Source organism: Schistocerca serialis, chromosome 2 (genome assembly GCF_023864345.2).
Source record: "Schistocerca serialis cubense isolate TAMUIC-IGC-003099 chromosome 2, iqSchSeri2.2, whole genome shotgun sequence".
Lineage (NCBI taxonomy): Eukaryota > Metazoa > Arthropoda > Insecta > Orthoptera > Acrididae > Schistocerca > Schistocerca serialis.
The window spans coordinates 118907326-118925686 of record NC_064639.1 but is presented as its reverse complement, the minus strand read 5'-3'; the positions used below and the strand labels follow the sequence as shown (position 1 = coordinate 118925686).

Here is an 18361-nt window from a genome sequence, read left to right as displayed (position 1 = left end):
CCGAAGAAGGTAAAGACTTTTTGTCAAGCAGCGAGGTGATGGCACTGTTTTTAGGAATTCGCAAGGAATAATTCCCTTAGATTACTTAGAACGAGGCAAAGTTAATAACTGGATGCTATTATGCTACACTGCTGCCCTGTTTTCAACTGGCATTGGCCGAAAAAGGCCTAGGTTGGCATGCAAAAAACCTACTCTTTCGCCAAGATAATGCAAAATCACACAAATCACCAATAACAACAGCAAAAATGCATAAAATGGGTTTTGAATTGGTTCCTCATCTATCCTACTCATCAAACATAGCCCAAAGTGACTTCTTCCTGTTCCCTAACTTGACACTTTGGCTTTCCAGGAGGAAATTTTCATAAAATGAGGAAATGATAGTTGCACTCAATGAGTACTGTGGCCGACAAGAGCACTGTGATTCCATATTTGCTGCTAAAGGGACACACCCAGAGTGAGCTTGCACATGCACCGACCACTGACTGCACTCAATCTTAGTGACAGTAGTTAAATGGAGGCTTCAAACGGTCAAAGAGGCGTATTTCCTGACAGTGGAAAGAGTGCAAGGAGCAAAGATTGATTGAATAATGGCACAAGTGTATGGAGAATACTGCATGTCCATTGGGACGGTCAAACCGGGCTAGGAGCAGGAGTGTGCAGAACAAAAGGCTCGACTTGTTTTCAAATCTGCATCCGGCCATCAAGATTTAGATTCTTCCTGATTTCCCTAAGGAATTACTGAGATGACTCCTTTGAAATGGCATGGCTAATTTCCTTCTCCATCTTTAAAACAATCTCAGCTTGTGCTCCATCTCTAACAGCTTCACTGATGACAGGACATTAAACCCTAACCTTCCTTCCTTCCTTCAAGGGTCAAGTGATTGTCGGAAGGACGGATGTCATTGGCCAATGATGCACAGGCTGGAACACCACACTGTTTTACTGATGCCATTACCCAGCAGCAACATGCTCTCATTACTCATGAGTGGTGAGTTATGAAACCAGCCATTGTTGCAGAGGTCAGATTAAGCATCAGAAATGTTCATGCCATCATTAAGGACACCTTGAAATTTTGCAAAGTGTGCGCCCAGTGAGTGTCTTGCACTCAATCAACACAGGAAGCATGTCAAATGAAACTCTCCATGGCACACCTGCAGTGCAATGCCAAGGAAGGGATTGAGTTCCTATCACAAGTGTTCACCGGTTCACCGGAAATGAGACAATGTGTCGTCACTTTCAACCAGAGGCAAAGCATTTAAGTCCCCAGTGGAAGAATACAGAGTCAACACAACCAAAAATGATACACTTCACCATTTTGCTCTTTGTTTTGAGTCCTTCATTCTTTTCAGCATGACTGACTGCAGTGGATGGTTGGCACATGCATGTACTTGCTCTGGTGCCACAGGGATGTGCCTGTCTCCCTCTAGCAGTGAGTTTGTTATCTCAGCACTCTCACAGGGACCACACCTCGTTCCACAGGCAACAACATTACAATCTTTTCAGCTGTTTTCATTTTACAGTCTCTGGCTCATTTCTTTTTCATTGCACCTTATGCTTCAGGAAGACACAGTCCATGTATTTTTCTTTACGTCCAGTGCTCTGTCAGGTGAGATACTGGAAAAAGTAGTTTTTGATTCAAGGCTAACAAACCACACAAAGTCAATATCTATTAACAAAATGGACAATTCAATATCTGGCATAACAGCCCTCTTCCACAACCACAGAAAACAAAAGCAAACTATACCAAAATAAAAATTTAAATACCATAAAACTATCATCAAAAACATAATTCTAGCACATAACATGGTAGTATCCAGATATTGGTCATTTTCCCCATGACTGGAAGATGGTTCATGTACCTGATCCCCTTCGGCATTGTGCAGTTTATGTTGCATAAAGAGCAGGTACCATCTTGTTTTGCTTGGTAGGTAAATTTTAATCTTTTTAATATTTGACACCCACTGAAACTTGCTATTATGCTTACAATTCTGGTATTATTATTATTTTTTTTTTTTTTTTTTTTTTTTTTTTTTTTTTTTTTTAATTTCACACAAGTACCTCACCTTATTCTAACTCAGATTTGCACCTATAATCAACAGATGTGAACCATTTGTGGTGTGTGCAGTGCACTCTTTATCTGTTTTCCTGCTATATCAATGCTACTGCATCTATGACTGATAAAGCAAACTCATGTTTCGGTAATGCACTGCATTCACTATGATAGAAAGAAAATAAAAAGTGCATTCAGTTAAGATAAGATTACAGTTTTTTAGAATAGTTTTTTTATATATTTAAAAACTTCTGTTAGCTAATGTATTTTAGTTTTGTCTTCTTTGGTTTCTGATAACACAGTACAGGGATGTTGGTTGACACCAGTTTCACAATTGTGAATTAACATTTGCTCTCTGCTTTTCAGTCAATAGTCTACCAAATTAGTCAGTTCTCTTCCATTGCATATGAAAATTGAATAGGACAGGTACTGCCTATCACTGGTATTAAGTAATTTCCAACATGTGTTATACAGTAACTTGTAAGTGGCAAGCTTTCAGAGCCAGTTCTTTCTTCAGGCAGAAGCGTTGAAGGGAAAAGGACTGGAGAGGTCTAGGAAAAGGGCTAGATTTCAGGAAAGTCATACGCAACTGCTCAAAATTGTATTTAGCTGATGCGACAGAGAAAATGGAGGGAAACTAGAGACAAATGTTCAAGAGTTCAGCTCAATGTCAACAACTTATTTCATATGCAATTGTAGTGTTGTAAAATTCCCGGGAATTTAAAACTGAAGAAATATTCCCAGGGAATATTGCTGGCAATATTCCAAAAATTCATAAATTCCTGGGAATTTATGATTAATTAGTAAGATAGCTCAAAAAACTGTTAATAGATAAAAGCAGTAATTATATGGTTAAATCTTATATGGGTCTGGACTTAACCTCCTTGTTAGAAATAAACACAATTTTTGATTTTCAATGTTTTAAATATCAAAGAATTAGCACTAGAACTGACAACCGTCAACATTTATGACTCTTACATTTCCTAGAACTGCCAACGTCAAAATAATCAACCTTTAGAAAAACCGAGTTTATAATAATGATATGCCATCTAGTAACTAAAGTTACTAAAACACACAGGAAAGTTTGTTTATTCGATTTATTAAGTCTTCTGTCGGCGTTAGAGGTATTTTAGGCAATTAAGTTTAAAATAAACTCGTGAAAATTTTGTAAACATTAGTCATTGAAAATGACATTTCGGGGAAAAATTATGTGAATAATCCAGCTGAGAGCTATTATTTACTTGAAAATACAAGTGATTTTATTGACATAGAACATGGTAAAATATTAATTAACAATTCTAAAAGTGAAAGTAATTGCAATATTTCAGAAAATAATTTTATAAATCATAATTCATCACATGAAATGAGGAGTCTTTACATTCTGAAAGCGAAACACCTCTAGTCATTCATTTGGAAAAATTAAAAAAAACACTACAGATAATGCACAATTGAGAATTACACCTCCAGAGAGAAATGTGGGGTTTCTACCTGCCTAAAAATGGTAGACCTAGTGAATATTTTAAATTATTTTTTTCCACCAGACTTACGGTAAATGATGTTTTGCATGGATTTTGGGAGGAAATTAATGCATGGAATGATAAATCTTGGGTTAAAATGTACGAATTTACTTAGTTAACCTAGCTTTGAGGTTCTTTAGCTGTTAATAAGTGTTAAAACATTCAAAATCTAAAAATTTTCATAAATTCCCAATTTTTGGAAATCTTTCCATGCCAAAGAAATATTCCTCACAATATTCCCATTTTATAAGTTCCCTCCCACTGGGAATATACTGGGCCACATCACTATGCAATGGGCAACAATATGGCAACCAAGCAAAAAAATTATAGGAATGAGACTGAAGCTTCACTTGACTACTTCTGATCATGTAATTTCTGTTGCAGAAAATAGTGTAAAATAGAGTTCCATGAAATTTAAACTGTTCTTCATGAAGTAGAAATTCAGCCTGAAAACACAGTACAGTAACAGCTCCTTTTTACAGTTTTCAGTGGACTAATCCAAAAAGTTGTAAAATGCAGGGAACTGTAAAAAACAGGAAAGCAAAGGAAATATAACAAGCAAAAATGAATAAATTTCTCTTACTGTTATACTCTTTATATTGTTCAAAATATGAAATTAAAATAATTTAAATTTTGCCTGTTTAAAACATCTGAAATAATTGTTTTTGTTTCTTTCTAACAGCAGTTAGCTCTACTTGTCTCTCCACAGTATACAAAGCATCACAGGCATTATCACCACCTGCTGCACTATCAATGAACTGCCTCAAATGTTAACAGCTTCCATAGCTTCTCTGCTGCTTAGCACAACTGGTTCTTGAAAATAATTATAAAATTATGGTAAATAAAGCTTGTCGCATAATATTGGTTAAATCCTAAAGTTGGCAGTGTTCATAAACAGAGACCAATAGGCATGAAATCTACAGCTTCTTGCCAAAAAGGATGTCACTCTGGTCAGGAACGTCCTGGATGAGAAAGAGTATGGAAAAAGAGTATGGAAATCGTTATCACGTTACAGAGCATCTTGCGGTGGAATGTTTATGTCTGACATCAGTTTATAAGTCCGCCCCGGTAGCTGAGTGGTCAGCGTGACAGACTGTCAATCCTAAGGGCCCGGGTTCGATTCCCGGCTGGGTCGGAGATTTTCTCCGCTCAGGGACTGGGTGTTGTGTTGTCCTAATCATCATCATTTCATCCCCATCGACACGCAGGTCGCCGAAGTGGCGTCAAATCGAAAGACCTGCACCAGGCGAACGGTCTACCCGACGGGAGGCCCTAGCCACACGACATTTCCATTTTATCAGTTTATACCAACTTAAGACTACATGCCTAGTACAAATTAGCATATTTTATGCAGAAGTAACAATGATTAGTGTAAGCCTATTACAGAGATGACTATCTTCAAAAGCAGTGTTTATTTGTATCAATGACTGAAAGTAAATTAAAGCTGTTGTAATGCAATGCAATAAGCAAATGGAAGGTTGCTAGGAGAGTCATTATTGTTAGATCGTGATTATCATTAAGGCAGTGACTCAGTATACTTTCCACTCTTCCAAACACTGTGAACCTATAGTACAGGTGGCCATGACACAACATGCCGACAATGAAAATCCTGCTTCCTGTGCTAACACTACATTACATGACCAATATCTTTGCATATCGTCTGCTTTTTCTGCTTTGTTTCAAGGATGATTTTGAGCAGGAATATGATGCACTTTTTGCAGAAATCTGTATGAAAATCAATGTTAAAGGTCATGGTAATATCAAAGAAAACTTAAAATGCAGAAAATGCTGAAAAACAGAATCATTAACAAGAGGAAAGGGTTGTATTGGGAGAACAGGACTTTTGTTAGGACCGACAAAAAACGAATGTAAAAACTGGGAAAATGTAAAATGCAGCAACGTAAAAAAGGGACTTTACTTCATTTACTTGCATATATAATTCATTAATCTCAGACATTAAAGGCATTATAATCAAAACTCATATAGTTTGTATATATTATGTATCATCATAACCATAGTTTACCTGCAGAGTTTTTGGGAAGGCATAAAATGGAATGGCAACAAGAATCAGTAGGAGGCCACACAAGAGGAAACCTCCCCACCACATTCCCACCCAACGGCGGTCTCCAGGATCTGTGAACAAATAATTTTGTGTGTTGTTTTTTGAAAGAGAGAAAAAAAATCTGTTTCTGAATAATAATGGATTCAGTCAAAATAATACCAAACAAAAAAAAGTCATCAAGGTTTTTTCCATGACTGATGTTTGAGTTATAAATTACTACTTACCATCTTCGTAACTTACGGGTTAATGTAACACATAACAAAAGTATGATCTAATGAATAATAAAATGCAAACACAGGTCTCAATATCTGAGAGCACTGAAGGACTAACAGCCTACTAAACACCTTGCATAAGCCATCTTTCAACTATGAGAAGCTCATTTGCCTATCAGCCAATTTCACTATACATAATGGACTGCATCAATAGTAATATGCAGGTCTCTCCCAACACAGAAAAAAATATTTGCTCCATTGGTTCCACAACATATTTTCACTATCACTATAGAGCAAGAATACTAAACAAAAATGAAGAAATGTGCTCAATCTCTCACACGTAAATGTGTTTTGTATTCATACACACATAAAGGGAAAAGCATGTCGAGTTTCTGAGGACCCAACCTTTTACAAGTACAAGGACCCATCACCACACAGATAATTGAACATGTACACCGATGGCAACACCATGTGATTACTCATACTGACAGATGGGAGGGGAGGATAGTAAAGCAATGTAGCAATTAAACTATCAGGAGGTATGGTGTTCAGATACTGGAAAAGATTAATGGGTCATGGGAAGAAGGAGAGGAGGAGATGTCTACGAGTTTGTTATGGGGAAGGAGTTGTCTGGAAAATGACAAGACTGAAAAATATGAGTGAGGAGGAAGAGGCTAATCAAGATTTTGGCCATGAGCACAGCTCCCATATGTTAGTTAACAGGCACAAGTACTGAAACAGCTGTTAAGCCACTTGTGTTTTAGTGTGCAGAATGTTCAACAACTAGGTAGTTGAGTTTACGGTTCCTACACTTTGGTGTTGACTAGCAGTGGGTACACAGCTGATTAGTTTTCATTCCTACAAAGAAAGCTGCATCATAATTACAGCACAGCCAGTGTATGATATGGATACTTTCACTATGACTCTAGCCTTATTACGGAAAAAAAGAGCACATGACTGATCTGCAGAAGGAGGTGATGAGTGGGTTTATATACAACAGATTTAGAATCAAGATCATCCACAGAAGAAGAAACTGTGCAGTTTAGCATTGGCTGCAGGGTTGGCATAGAGATGGACTAAGTGGGTAACAGATGCTACTTTGACGATGAGGATAGTATTTTGGGTAGGCTCTAGGGCACTGCAAGAGTGTGCTCAATCTGCATGGCATTCAAACTGATGATGTGTGCAAGAGAGAAGGTGAATAAACTTCACACAGCTTGATGGAAGTTGCTGAAAGATGACCGACACTATCTTGTCTTATGACACAGCTGCCTGCACGGCTTGCATAGCCACGTGGAAATCAGGTGGATGCAATATGATCACAAAGCTGCAATGTGCATAGGCTCAATATTTTTCCACAGGCCTCATACTGCGTTGTGATGTAGCTAATTGCCACGTTTCCTTTGCCACACACCTGTTAGGTTGCACCATATTAGAAATGAGCGGATAGAAAGTGATCGGGAATGACCGACACTTACTTGGAATGCTATGCGGATCCATGGCTGTAGCAGATTCTCTCTCATCATTGGACATGTTGAGTAGTAGTCAAAGCACTGGTGCAGGATGTGGTTGCCCTTCACAATGCTCGGGTGGTATTAGATGACAACAGGAGTACTAAGCAGTACAGTTGTGATGGGTTCATCGGAGTCAGAGGAAGTAAGGGCACAGAAAACTATTTCTAGACTATTTGGGCAGGACATTGTCTGTCTGTGACAGTTTTGGTAAGATCATTTCAGATTTTTGGGCAAAAGCAGATGCAAAGCCCATGGGTGCAACTGAGGGCCTTTTTAATGTAGAACAAATGACAACTGTGAAACCTGAGGTACCATTGCTTCTTGGTGGATCTGAAATGGTCTGAGGTTTTTACAGAACCATCTGAGTGTTGGAAATGAACACAAAGTAAAGTATGTCATTGAATTAATGAGAATTTTTGTTTCATTTTGTAAATGGGAATTTCATATGACTCATACTACTTCAGGACAATCTTATAAAGGGTTGGTGTCTGTATTGTACCATTTCTAAAAGCTGATCAACTTACAAATGTAGTAGATTATAAAACTGTAGTAGTCAAATTTGAAATCTGGTAACTGATACACTACAAAGTCCTTACCTATATTAACTATGGTTCCAGAAAAGGAATCCATATGGAATGATAAAAGATAAGCTCCAAGGAGAAATCCTAGGACTGGTCCAAATGCTGCCATGCTGTACATGCAGCCTGCAACAAAAAGACAGAGTGTTAGCTGAATTCTGGTGTGTGAAAATCCAATACAGAACTATATTTAATGTAATAAATGCCCCTCAGATTATTCTGTAACAATTAATTATAACATTACTGGGACTGAAAGTGAAAACTATCTTTGTAACTTAGAGTGACTATTCAGATGGAACAGCCTTGAAGGCCAAAAATAAATTTTTCAAACACTAAACACATTTCCACAGTTTTGGTACACTATGTGCTGAAAACAATTGAATAACTCTCATACAGACCCTCTTGTGTAAAATACAGTATATGCACTACACATAAAATAATAATTAGTACTAAAATAAAGTATATTAACAGATTCAAACTATTTTAGTTGCAGTCAGCAACACTTATTATAAAATGAAGTACTGATCACATGAAACATAAGATTACCAATATAGAGAGAGGCACTTTCTGGTCGAACATGGTCATCTATGTACGTTGTTCCAAGGGTGAAAAGTGGTGAACCTCCACAACCAAGTAAAAGTTGTGCCACTAGGAACAGCATGACGGGGCCAGCTGTTGATGGTGACCCCTGTATGCAGTTGTCACCACGGAGGTTGTTGTGTGGGGCCAACGGTGGTGACGATAGGCCTGAAACAAAATGTTGATGCAGTAACTGTAATTTTAATTCCTTTAAGTTCAGTATTCTGTTAAGCTACATATGCACCATTCCAGTGTATAAAATGAAAGAATAAATTTCTACAAAATAATATCCAGCTGTAACCAGCATGAGGAAGGCAAGAAAAGCTCACATGAGCATACACTAATGATATTAGACCTAATGTAGATAAAATTGTATCAAAAGAATAAAATAAATGGAAAAAAATGCCTTGATTGTGTTTCTTGACTCTTAATCTAAGACTGATATCAACAGCTCAGCTGTAACCACAAGACAGTTGGAAAAATTTTAAAATGAAATATGTTTTACAGAGAGCAGCAATAAAGCTCATCTGCTTGTTAGGTGTTGTCATGCAACAAAAGTTTTAAGCTCATGCATCTTATGACAAGTGATACGGCAGAAATGTAAATGCCTGATTGTAATGTAGACTGTTCACCTCTTGAGGCAGTTTACAGCCACAGAATGATTAAGAAACAATTTTCTCTGTTAACTGTACTTTATTTCTTGAGGAGAATATAACTCTACATTTCCAAGACAATAGTCTTCCAAGAGACTCAATTCAAAGTATTCTGCATGAATATGCAACAATAACAACATTCCCTGTCAAAAGGCATAATAGAGACCATTTGTGTTTGAGGAATAATACTTCCTAATGGTGATTAAAATCACGAATATTGATGTGTTATATCAGAAGTATGTCAATGAAGTTCAGATCTTTCCATTCAAGAGGTGTATAAATGAAATCAGTATTTGAAATTACACACATGGTACTACACATTCTGGCAATGTATTGGGGAGCTTTTAACATATGCAACATTTTTGATAGTTCAAAAACTGTTTATTGAAGGATGGCTCCTTCTTTAGATGGTGCTCTTACCTTTGAAGCACCTGAGAATATATTCGCAAAGCATCAACCTGCCTTTGCCCCTTTCCTTCCTTTACAAGTTTTACAGAGTGTCAGGTGCCAAAATTTGAGGTGCTACAGTTAGAAGTACAAAGGCATGATCTGTACAGAAAACTTTATCCGACATACATACTTTGTTGCTGGAAAATGTTGTGAAGGAAGTACTGGGAACAAATGCTTCAAATAATAATAGACAGTATTCATACATGGTCTATAAGTAATAAATGACTAATGTGGGAGAATTGTACACAGGTCCTAGGTCTGATTCCCAGTAGCCACCTCGTATTTTGCAGTGATTAGATCTGGAACTGCATCCACTCAACCCTTTTAGGCCAACTGAGAAGTTATTTGAGCAAACAAGCAGTAACTCTGAAAAGCAGCTTGTTGAAGCAGTGTCAAATCTGAAGGACTGGGCAGGCCAGCCATCTATAAGCCATTAAGTATGTGCTCAGCCACATATTCAAGATATATATTGTTTGGAAATAAAGATAAAAAGGCTCCTGTAACACATAACTGTTTTCTTCAATGTACAATGTATAATGGACCAATTAAGACCAGTCATATAGCTTTGTTTGCTATACTGGCATTAGGATGGGTAACCATCACCACAATATGTTGTCATAGTACCCAACTCATTTTTTCTATTATTTACAAGCAATAATATCATCAGTCCAGGCAGAAAGCAAACACTTCAAATACATCACACATCACATGTAGATAAACAAATATTCTGGCACATAATCTGATAAATGTTTATTGCACTGTACAAATGCATAAGAAAGGAAGGAAGACAGACTGGGCTTCATTGCTTTGTCAACAATGAGGTTACAACAAACAGAGCACAGGCTGTTTAGACAAGCGTAGGGAAGGAAATCAGGTGTTAGATGAAAAGCAGTTATGTCCTTTTCAAAAGGAGCATCTCAGCATTAATCTTTTATCAACTATCTGCCATGTGAGCTGTGGTGGTAGAGCACTTCTGAGAAAATGTGGAGAATGTGGCAAGTAAGTTTCCTGTTCATGTCACCATAATAAGGGGAAATTTCAATTTGCCAGTAAAACCATGAGAGAAATAATGCTATTAAAATTGATGCCAGAGACAGTGGTTCGTGTGAGAGTGTTTTCAATATCTTATCTGAAAATTACTTTGAATGGGTAATTACAGAACTGACACATGACGGTAATGTCTTAGACCCTGCAGTAACTAACAGACACAAGCTATTCAAATCAGTTAATGCAGGTGAGACCATTAGTGACTGAAAGGTGTTGCAGCATCATTGACTACAAGTGTTAGAAGGAATGTCCAGAAACATTGGAAAATATCTTTCCTCAGAAAAGTGATTTGAAACACACTGCAATTTATCTGAGTAGTCAACATCAAATATTCAGCTCCAAGAAAGAAGATGTGGAACAAAAATTGACGAAATTGAGAAACATTATACAAGACACCTTAGACCAGTATGTGCCGAGCAAGATTGAGGGTGGTGATAAAGACTCATTGTGGTACAATAGATGTGTTACAAAGTTGCTATGAAAACAAAGAGGGTTCCATCACAAATTTAGGTGAAATCAAAGTCTAGTTGACAACCAAAGATGAATTAACTGAAAATTAGTGTAAGGAGAACAATTAGGTAAGTTTTTGATAAATTAAAAAGTAAAATTTCGTCAACTGATCCAACTAAAAATTCTAAATAGTTCTGATCTGTGCTAAGTCAGCAAAAAGATAAAAAACAAAGCATCTAATTAGTTGCTCAGTGGCCATAAAGCCACCAAAATGGAGATGACAGGCAGGACAAAATTCTGAATTACGTATTCCAAAAATGTTTCACTGCAGAGTATCATAGCACAGATCCTCCTTCAATCACTGCAAAAATATCAAAATGGTAGATACTGAGATAAGTGATCACAGAATAGAAAATCAGCTGATATCACTAAATACGGAGAGGCATCAGGACAAGATGAGATACTTTGGACCAAATGAGACACCCTTGAGATTATACAGAGATATTCAAAAGAACCTGCCTTTCCCCCCATCCCAACTCCAATTGCAGCTTGTTACATGTGACTGAAATAATGAAGATGTCCCAGTGATTGTGAAAAAGCACATAATTCATTCCTATTTCCCAGAAGGGTTACCAAATCAATGCAAATAATTTCAGGCTTTTATTGCTGACATCAGTCTGTTGTAGAATTATGGAACATGTTCTGCATTCACACACTATGATATTTCTTAAGAATGAAAATATCCTCCAAAAAAGACCAAAATGATTCTGTAAACAGGGACCTTGTGAAACAGTTTGCTTATTCATCCATGATATTCGGAGTGCTGTAGACAAAGGCGTGCAGCTTGATGCCACGTTCCTTGACTTCCAATAGGAATTTGAAATAGTCAGTCACTGTCATTTAGTGAACAATATACGAATTTACCGAGTACTGAACCCGATTAGTGACTTGATTCAGGACTTTATAAGAGATGACACTCACTCAATACGTTATTTTTAATGGGTTGAAACTGGCAGATGCAAAGGTAGTTTCTGGAGTATGCCAAAGTAGTGTTAGAGGACCTTCATTGTTTATAACACATATAAATGATCTAGTCAAACCTCAGAAGACTGTAGCAAAATGCAGGAAGGCCTGTGGAGGAACAATGCTTGGTGCAGGAATTAGCAGCTGATCCTGAACATAAATAAATGAAACATATTGCATATAAATAGGCAAAGAGATCCATTACTCTTTGATTACATTACTTTTGAAAACTCGCTGGAAGCTGTAACAACTGTAAAATTATGAGAGTGACCATCTGGAGCAACCTGAAGTGGAATGACCACATACAATCAGTTGTAGGAAAATCAAATGCCAAGATGAGATTGATTGGAAGAATCTTACCCAAATATAATTCATTCACAGAAGAAATAGTTTGTGTGTGTGTGTGTGTGAGAGAGAGAGAGAAAGAGAGAGAGAGAGAGAGAGAGAGAGAGATGCTGCATTTCCAAGAGTGTGAATTTCCTCCTACATACATTTTGTGAAATGTCCATGACAAGGAAATCTGATAAATCAGAGCTCATAGAGAAGTTTATCAACAGTCACTCTTCTCACGTACCATTCGCAGATGGAATCACGAAGAGAAAAAGTGACAGTGATACTTGAGGTAACCTAAATCACACACTGTAAGGTGACATGTTAAGTATAGTTGTAGATTTAGATGTAAAAACAATTTAGAGAAATTAAGAGAAATCTAAATCTGAAAGCTTGAAAGGGATATGCAGCCCACTCATTCTGAATATGAGTGCAGCTCCTTGACCAATGCGCAGTCTTACAATTACAGAAGGCTAGGAGGTGGAGACATGGGAAACAAAAGGCTTGGAAACCATTAGAATGCTATAGCATATCACACACATATACATCACTTGACTTATTTTCTCCTTTCATAGGAGACTTTATGTGAAAATTACCCTTAAACTAAATGAATAAATAAGGCACTACTTTACATCATAAACAAAAGTCTCTTCTTACAAGAGAAATTATAGCCAAATGCCCTTCAGTTAAAAACATTTACACCTAAATGATTAAAACACCTGCCAAAATAAGAGTGAAGAGAACAAAAAAAGTATAGATTAAAAATGAATAAAGAAATCTACAGTGGCTCACTGCATCTTTGGTGAAGCTGTTCACATAACACGCAAAATCATTGTTTTATGGCACTAAATAATTAGAGTACACTCTAGCATTCCCATCAGCTGCATCCAAGATTAGAAGACAGGTCAGTTCAGCAATGCATATTTTAAGGCAGAATATCAACAAAAAATGTTTTACAGTCAACAGCCACTATACCCAAAAACCGAGTTTGTGGTCAAGCCCATAAACAGCCACTCTGAAAAGTGTGAATTACTTCACTGCTCTCTCAAACAATTAAAACAGCTACAGTTCACTACATCGTTAACTCCCATTGGCTATCAATTGAAACGTTTTACTATATTTGGGCTGCTACATCTCATAAACAGAAAACTGTGACTCCTCATGCTCAGATGAAAACAATTTGGTCCCGTTAATATAGTTAGCAGCTGTTTCATAAGTGCTAACAATATTACAAAGTGCACATAAAACTTAAGCAACTAAAATTATTACTTTTCAAGATGCAAGTGAAGCTGAATTTCATGTGAGTTTGCACTAATTAATTTAAATATCATTAATGAAGATAATATTTATTATTAGTTCTGCAGTTACAGAATGTTTAAACTAAGTGAAAATGTTTCAGAAGCTCAAAGAAGAAAGATTTTGATGAAGTACCAAAAATTTGTCATATAAAGCACTACTCTAAGTGACTTCCTTTTACAAATAAGCTGACAAAATGGTCATCCACTGATTATTAATATAATTCACTTGTTTGACTTGTTAATCCAGATAATAAGGCCAGTGTCAAATGATTTTTTGACCATTTTATCAGCTTATGTGTACTTACAACGGAGACGACATTGTAATTAGGTGACATACTATGACTGCAACATCCTAAGAAGTAAGAAAAGAAAAATTTAGATTCATATTGGTAGAACATATACTAAACTAATGCAACTCAATAAAACATGGATACTGTTACAAGGGACATTCAGCAATTTACCTACAGATAATTACTATTTAGCATTTATCATAGAAGGGTGCATGTACCGCCCAACCAACAGTATCCCCCCCCCCCCCCTCGCCACCCCATTTGTGTGTGTGTGTGTGTGTGTGTGTGTGTGTGTGTGTGTGTGTAAAAAATCCAGGATGGAATGTACCATATATCTATCATCTACAAGTGAGTGGTTGCCTTTTTGTGTATTAAAAATAGATATTTCAAGAATGGTATTTATACTGTCCCTTGAACTGTCAGCATGAATGTAAATGTTTTGTATCATCTACAAGATGGAATTTATAAAACCATTCAATAAAGTTTACATCAATTTTGTTTGATAGATGATGTAATAACAATGCACTACAATGAGAAAATTGCTGCACTGCAGGTAATATTTTTGAATGTCCCATAAAACTGTATATCAAAACAGTGGCAAATTAGCGTTTGGGGAACACTTACAGAATGCATTCACTCACATTGACTTATCGTCTCTATTAAGTACAGAGTAATACTAGCATGTCTGACTTACACACATCTTCAGAGGACAACAGGAAAAAGTTATTTCACAATAGTCTGCAATTGAAACTGTTTCCAATTTATAATCCAACACTTACAATATCAAAAAGCATTAATGTGAATGAATTTTGAATGGGTACAAAAGTTTGGTCTCTGGGAAATTGTTTTTACTGCTATTATTTTTTTGGCTTGGGCAGGACTTGTTGAGTTGGGATTAACATTTCAGTAACTTGAATGGTAGGGGTTAGCCATTAGCCAATCTGCCAATAACAGTTCTTTTTCAAGTACTACATGCCTGCTGTATTGCCTCTTTTGTAGATACATACAGAACCTCACCAAGCAGGCGGCTGTATACCATCAACATCCCCCTACCTATTTCGGGTTATCTGAACTAGAGATATTCTACAGCCTAAGTACTCCTCTTTCTGGTAACTTCATTTACATCATCAGTAAAATGGTTGGCCACATGTGGCATGGAATACACAAGTGTTCTTCAAAGAATGGAGAGTGCTACTACTTCCCTGACATGCACTATTTATCTATCATGTGGTCTTTCAAACATCTTTGTGATATGATTTGTCAGCAACTTGGACTTTCACACAAATCACATGGAGGATGATACCTCAGGAACATATTTACACGTTCTCCGTTTCTGTGTTATGATATTCAGAGGCTCAGTTGCACCATATAGGATGTCTCAAACCATACTGAGCTTGTAGAGTCAGAGATCAACAATTTCATAATCTTAATCACCTGTGAACTTCAAAGTTCATACATTGTTGTATATAGTTCCTTTTAGCAACACTTACCCTCCTCAGTTTTGCAACTTTCACAAATATTAGTGTATAACTGGAACAGCAGCAGCTAACGCACACCCTCCCTGTCCAAGGAGTGTCCTTTCCGTGTACAGTGTAAGACGAACAAAAGCGACAAGTTTCCACACAGAGTATATAATTAATATAAGTATTATATGAATAAGTAGTTTGTATTAACTGCTCCCCTCCATTAATATTTTCCAAAACCAGTCAATTACCTTTGAACTGTTGATATAAATGAAACATGATGTATGAGTAAGTGATTGCCTTGAGACTTTTTTCACACAAATTTTAAATGACAAAGATGTTGCTGTTCATAACTGCCCTTGTTGACATCATACCATTATGTCATCTTGTATTCTCTTTTTTTCTCTACATACACTATAGGAAAATGTGTTTCCAAGTACATGACAGAAATACTGCGAAAGCAATCATTTAAACTGATATTCAATGTCTTATCTATTTTCCATTATGACTGTCCAATGAGTACATAAGGCCTCCTGTTATGATTTCAATTGGTGAATGTAATTAATGTCATACGAATTCAAATCCTTGTTAAATAATGTTTATAAGAAATGAAACAAGTTACTTTTTATCTTACTGTTAAATATGAATCTACTACTTATTATTACTAATAGACAAAGCATAGCATTTAGGGAAATGGAAGGTTATGATAAGATAAATAAAAACATTAGCAGCATGATAGTTGTAAAATGTCAACTTTCATAGCTGGAATTGTCACAGTTACTAAAAAATTGCGGGCTAGTACACTATTATCGGATGAATTTATTGCTGAAACCCAATGTTTCATCCTCGTCTGCAGTCTGCAAGGGACATCTTCAGAGGAGGGGAGGGGGGGTGGGGGAGGGGAGGCTACAATCCCTATGAAGATTACCTCGACAGACATAAGTAAAGAAGATTTAAACATCCCCTTGACAGCAAGGTCACTAGATTAGACGCAGAGCACAAGCTCCGATAACGAAAGAACGGGGAAGGAAATTGGCCTTGACTTTTCGAAAGAACCTTCCCAGCAGTTACATTTAGGGAAATTATGGTAAACATAAATCTAGATGGTGGGATGGGAATTTGAACTATGGCCCACAGACAAGGCGAGATGCTGGGTTCCAGCAAGAAATTTGCCCAACCACAGCATAACAGCCCAGATAATTTAATAAGTGTAACGTGATACTAACAGTTATTTAAAGAAAACAGAAGCCTCCAAAGATTTCCTCCTCCACCCCCCCCCCCCTTTTCCGTATCCACGATGGAAACACGTACAAAAATGGTTCACGAAATCTTTAACTCCAAAGACATTTTATCAAAATCATATAATTTTTGTTTTATTTAAAAAAAATGTATGTTCATCATTATCTTAATAACTCTATTTTGTTCCTTCAGTCACCATTACTATGGCTATTTTCTTGTTTGTGACTGACCTACTCACACATTTTATACTATGAAATGAGTATTGTTGTCCTAGAGAAGATGTGTGTACTCATACCTTTTCTTCAACATAGAACTGATGGGAAAAAATTGCTCTGTTACCATATGAACAATATTAAGAACTACTTGAAATAAAAGTGATGCTATATTCTTTGGAGAATTTCTAACTGAGCCTAATTTAGAATGAGGATGGATATCTAGCTAAGTAGTCAAGCAAGAATATTAAGGAATGAAACTTTTATTAGCAGATACGTATTAACACTTACTTTCAGCAAGATTACTTTTTATTGTTTGTGTATGTCCAGAGTATGCACTTTAAGTTTGAATAAATACATACAGCAACTTAAAAAAAACTTTCATATCTCATTCCAGCACTCTTTCTGTTGTTATTCAGCAGTCACTTTTCCTGCCATAATACACGCCCTCTATACATTTACATTCCTATATACTAAATTGTCTAATCCACAAACTATGAAATACAGCAACTAATAGATGAGCTTGATGGTATAAAAATGGAATTAAATTAAAAGAAAGAAATCACAACAACAACAAAAACACAGACTTTCTAGTACTAGCATCAATCAAAATACAGGCACAAAGAACGGCAATTTTATCAGCTGAACATGAGAGTCAATCAAGTGAAACTAAAAAATGTTTCAGTGTACCAATACAATGTTTGCTTGACTCCTCTTATTTGTGTATTCATATATGGGATACAGCACCACTATAATGTCCCAATGCAAGCCTGTGTTCCACATCAATAACTACAGGAGGAAATCATTATTTATACTGTATAATCATTTCTGCTTCTTTTCATTATAAACTTAGCATAACACTTGTGTTAAGTACACAAAGGGAATCATAAAATATGAGTTAATGTATACTACTTAGTTACATAAAATATGAAAGATGATGAACATAAAATGAGTGTTTACAATACCTGAAGATAATCTTCCAAGTCCCATGTCCTGTTCCCTCAAAGACACTCCCCTACAAATATTGTCTGAGCTTGAGTTGGCAAGCATCGTGCCCAGATTTGGTTCTGCTATAAAGTGTGGGACCATAAAAACCATGGAACCAATGCCCATGATAACAGAACCTGTGAAAAGTTTTGTGTGTTACTGCCTCATAACATAAATTACACATATAGGATACTGAGAATACTAATATATTACTTAACAAGTGAAGATACAATGATCCCTTGAATCTATCCCAATCCTCTTCTACAATTTTTGGTTAATCCTTTGGGATGTTTTCCTTTACTACTTGTAGGTACTGTATCCTGCTTTCTTCCTCCCTCAACTTCAATACCCTTATATGTCTTTCCTGGTTTTCTGTCCTTTTAATCCTACCAGCAAATGATGGTCGC

General features: G+C 36.5%; 1 protein-coding gene across 1 annotated transcript in view; it reads right to left on the bottom strand.

Moving 5' to 3' along the window:
* LOC126456794 (solute carrier organic anion transporter family member 5A1) overlaps positions 1 to 18361 on the bottom strand; it is a 243415-nt gene that overhangs the window by 40217 nt on the left and 184837 nt on the right. The window contains exons 5-8 of the mRNA XM_050092584.1: positions 17933 to 18091; positions 8480 to 8680; positions 7952 to 8059; positions 5591 to 5700 (exon numbers count right to left, since the gene is read on the bottom strand). Coding sequence (XP_049948541.1) covers positions 5591 to 5700; positions 7952 to 8059; positions 8480 to 8680; positions 17933 to 18091 — 578 coding nt within the window. The remainder of the gene's footprint in view (positions 1 to 5590; positions 5701 to 7951; positions 8060 to 8479; positions 8681 to 17932; positions 18092 to 18361) is intronic.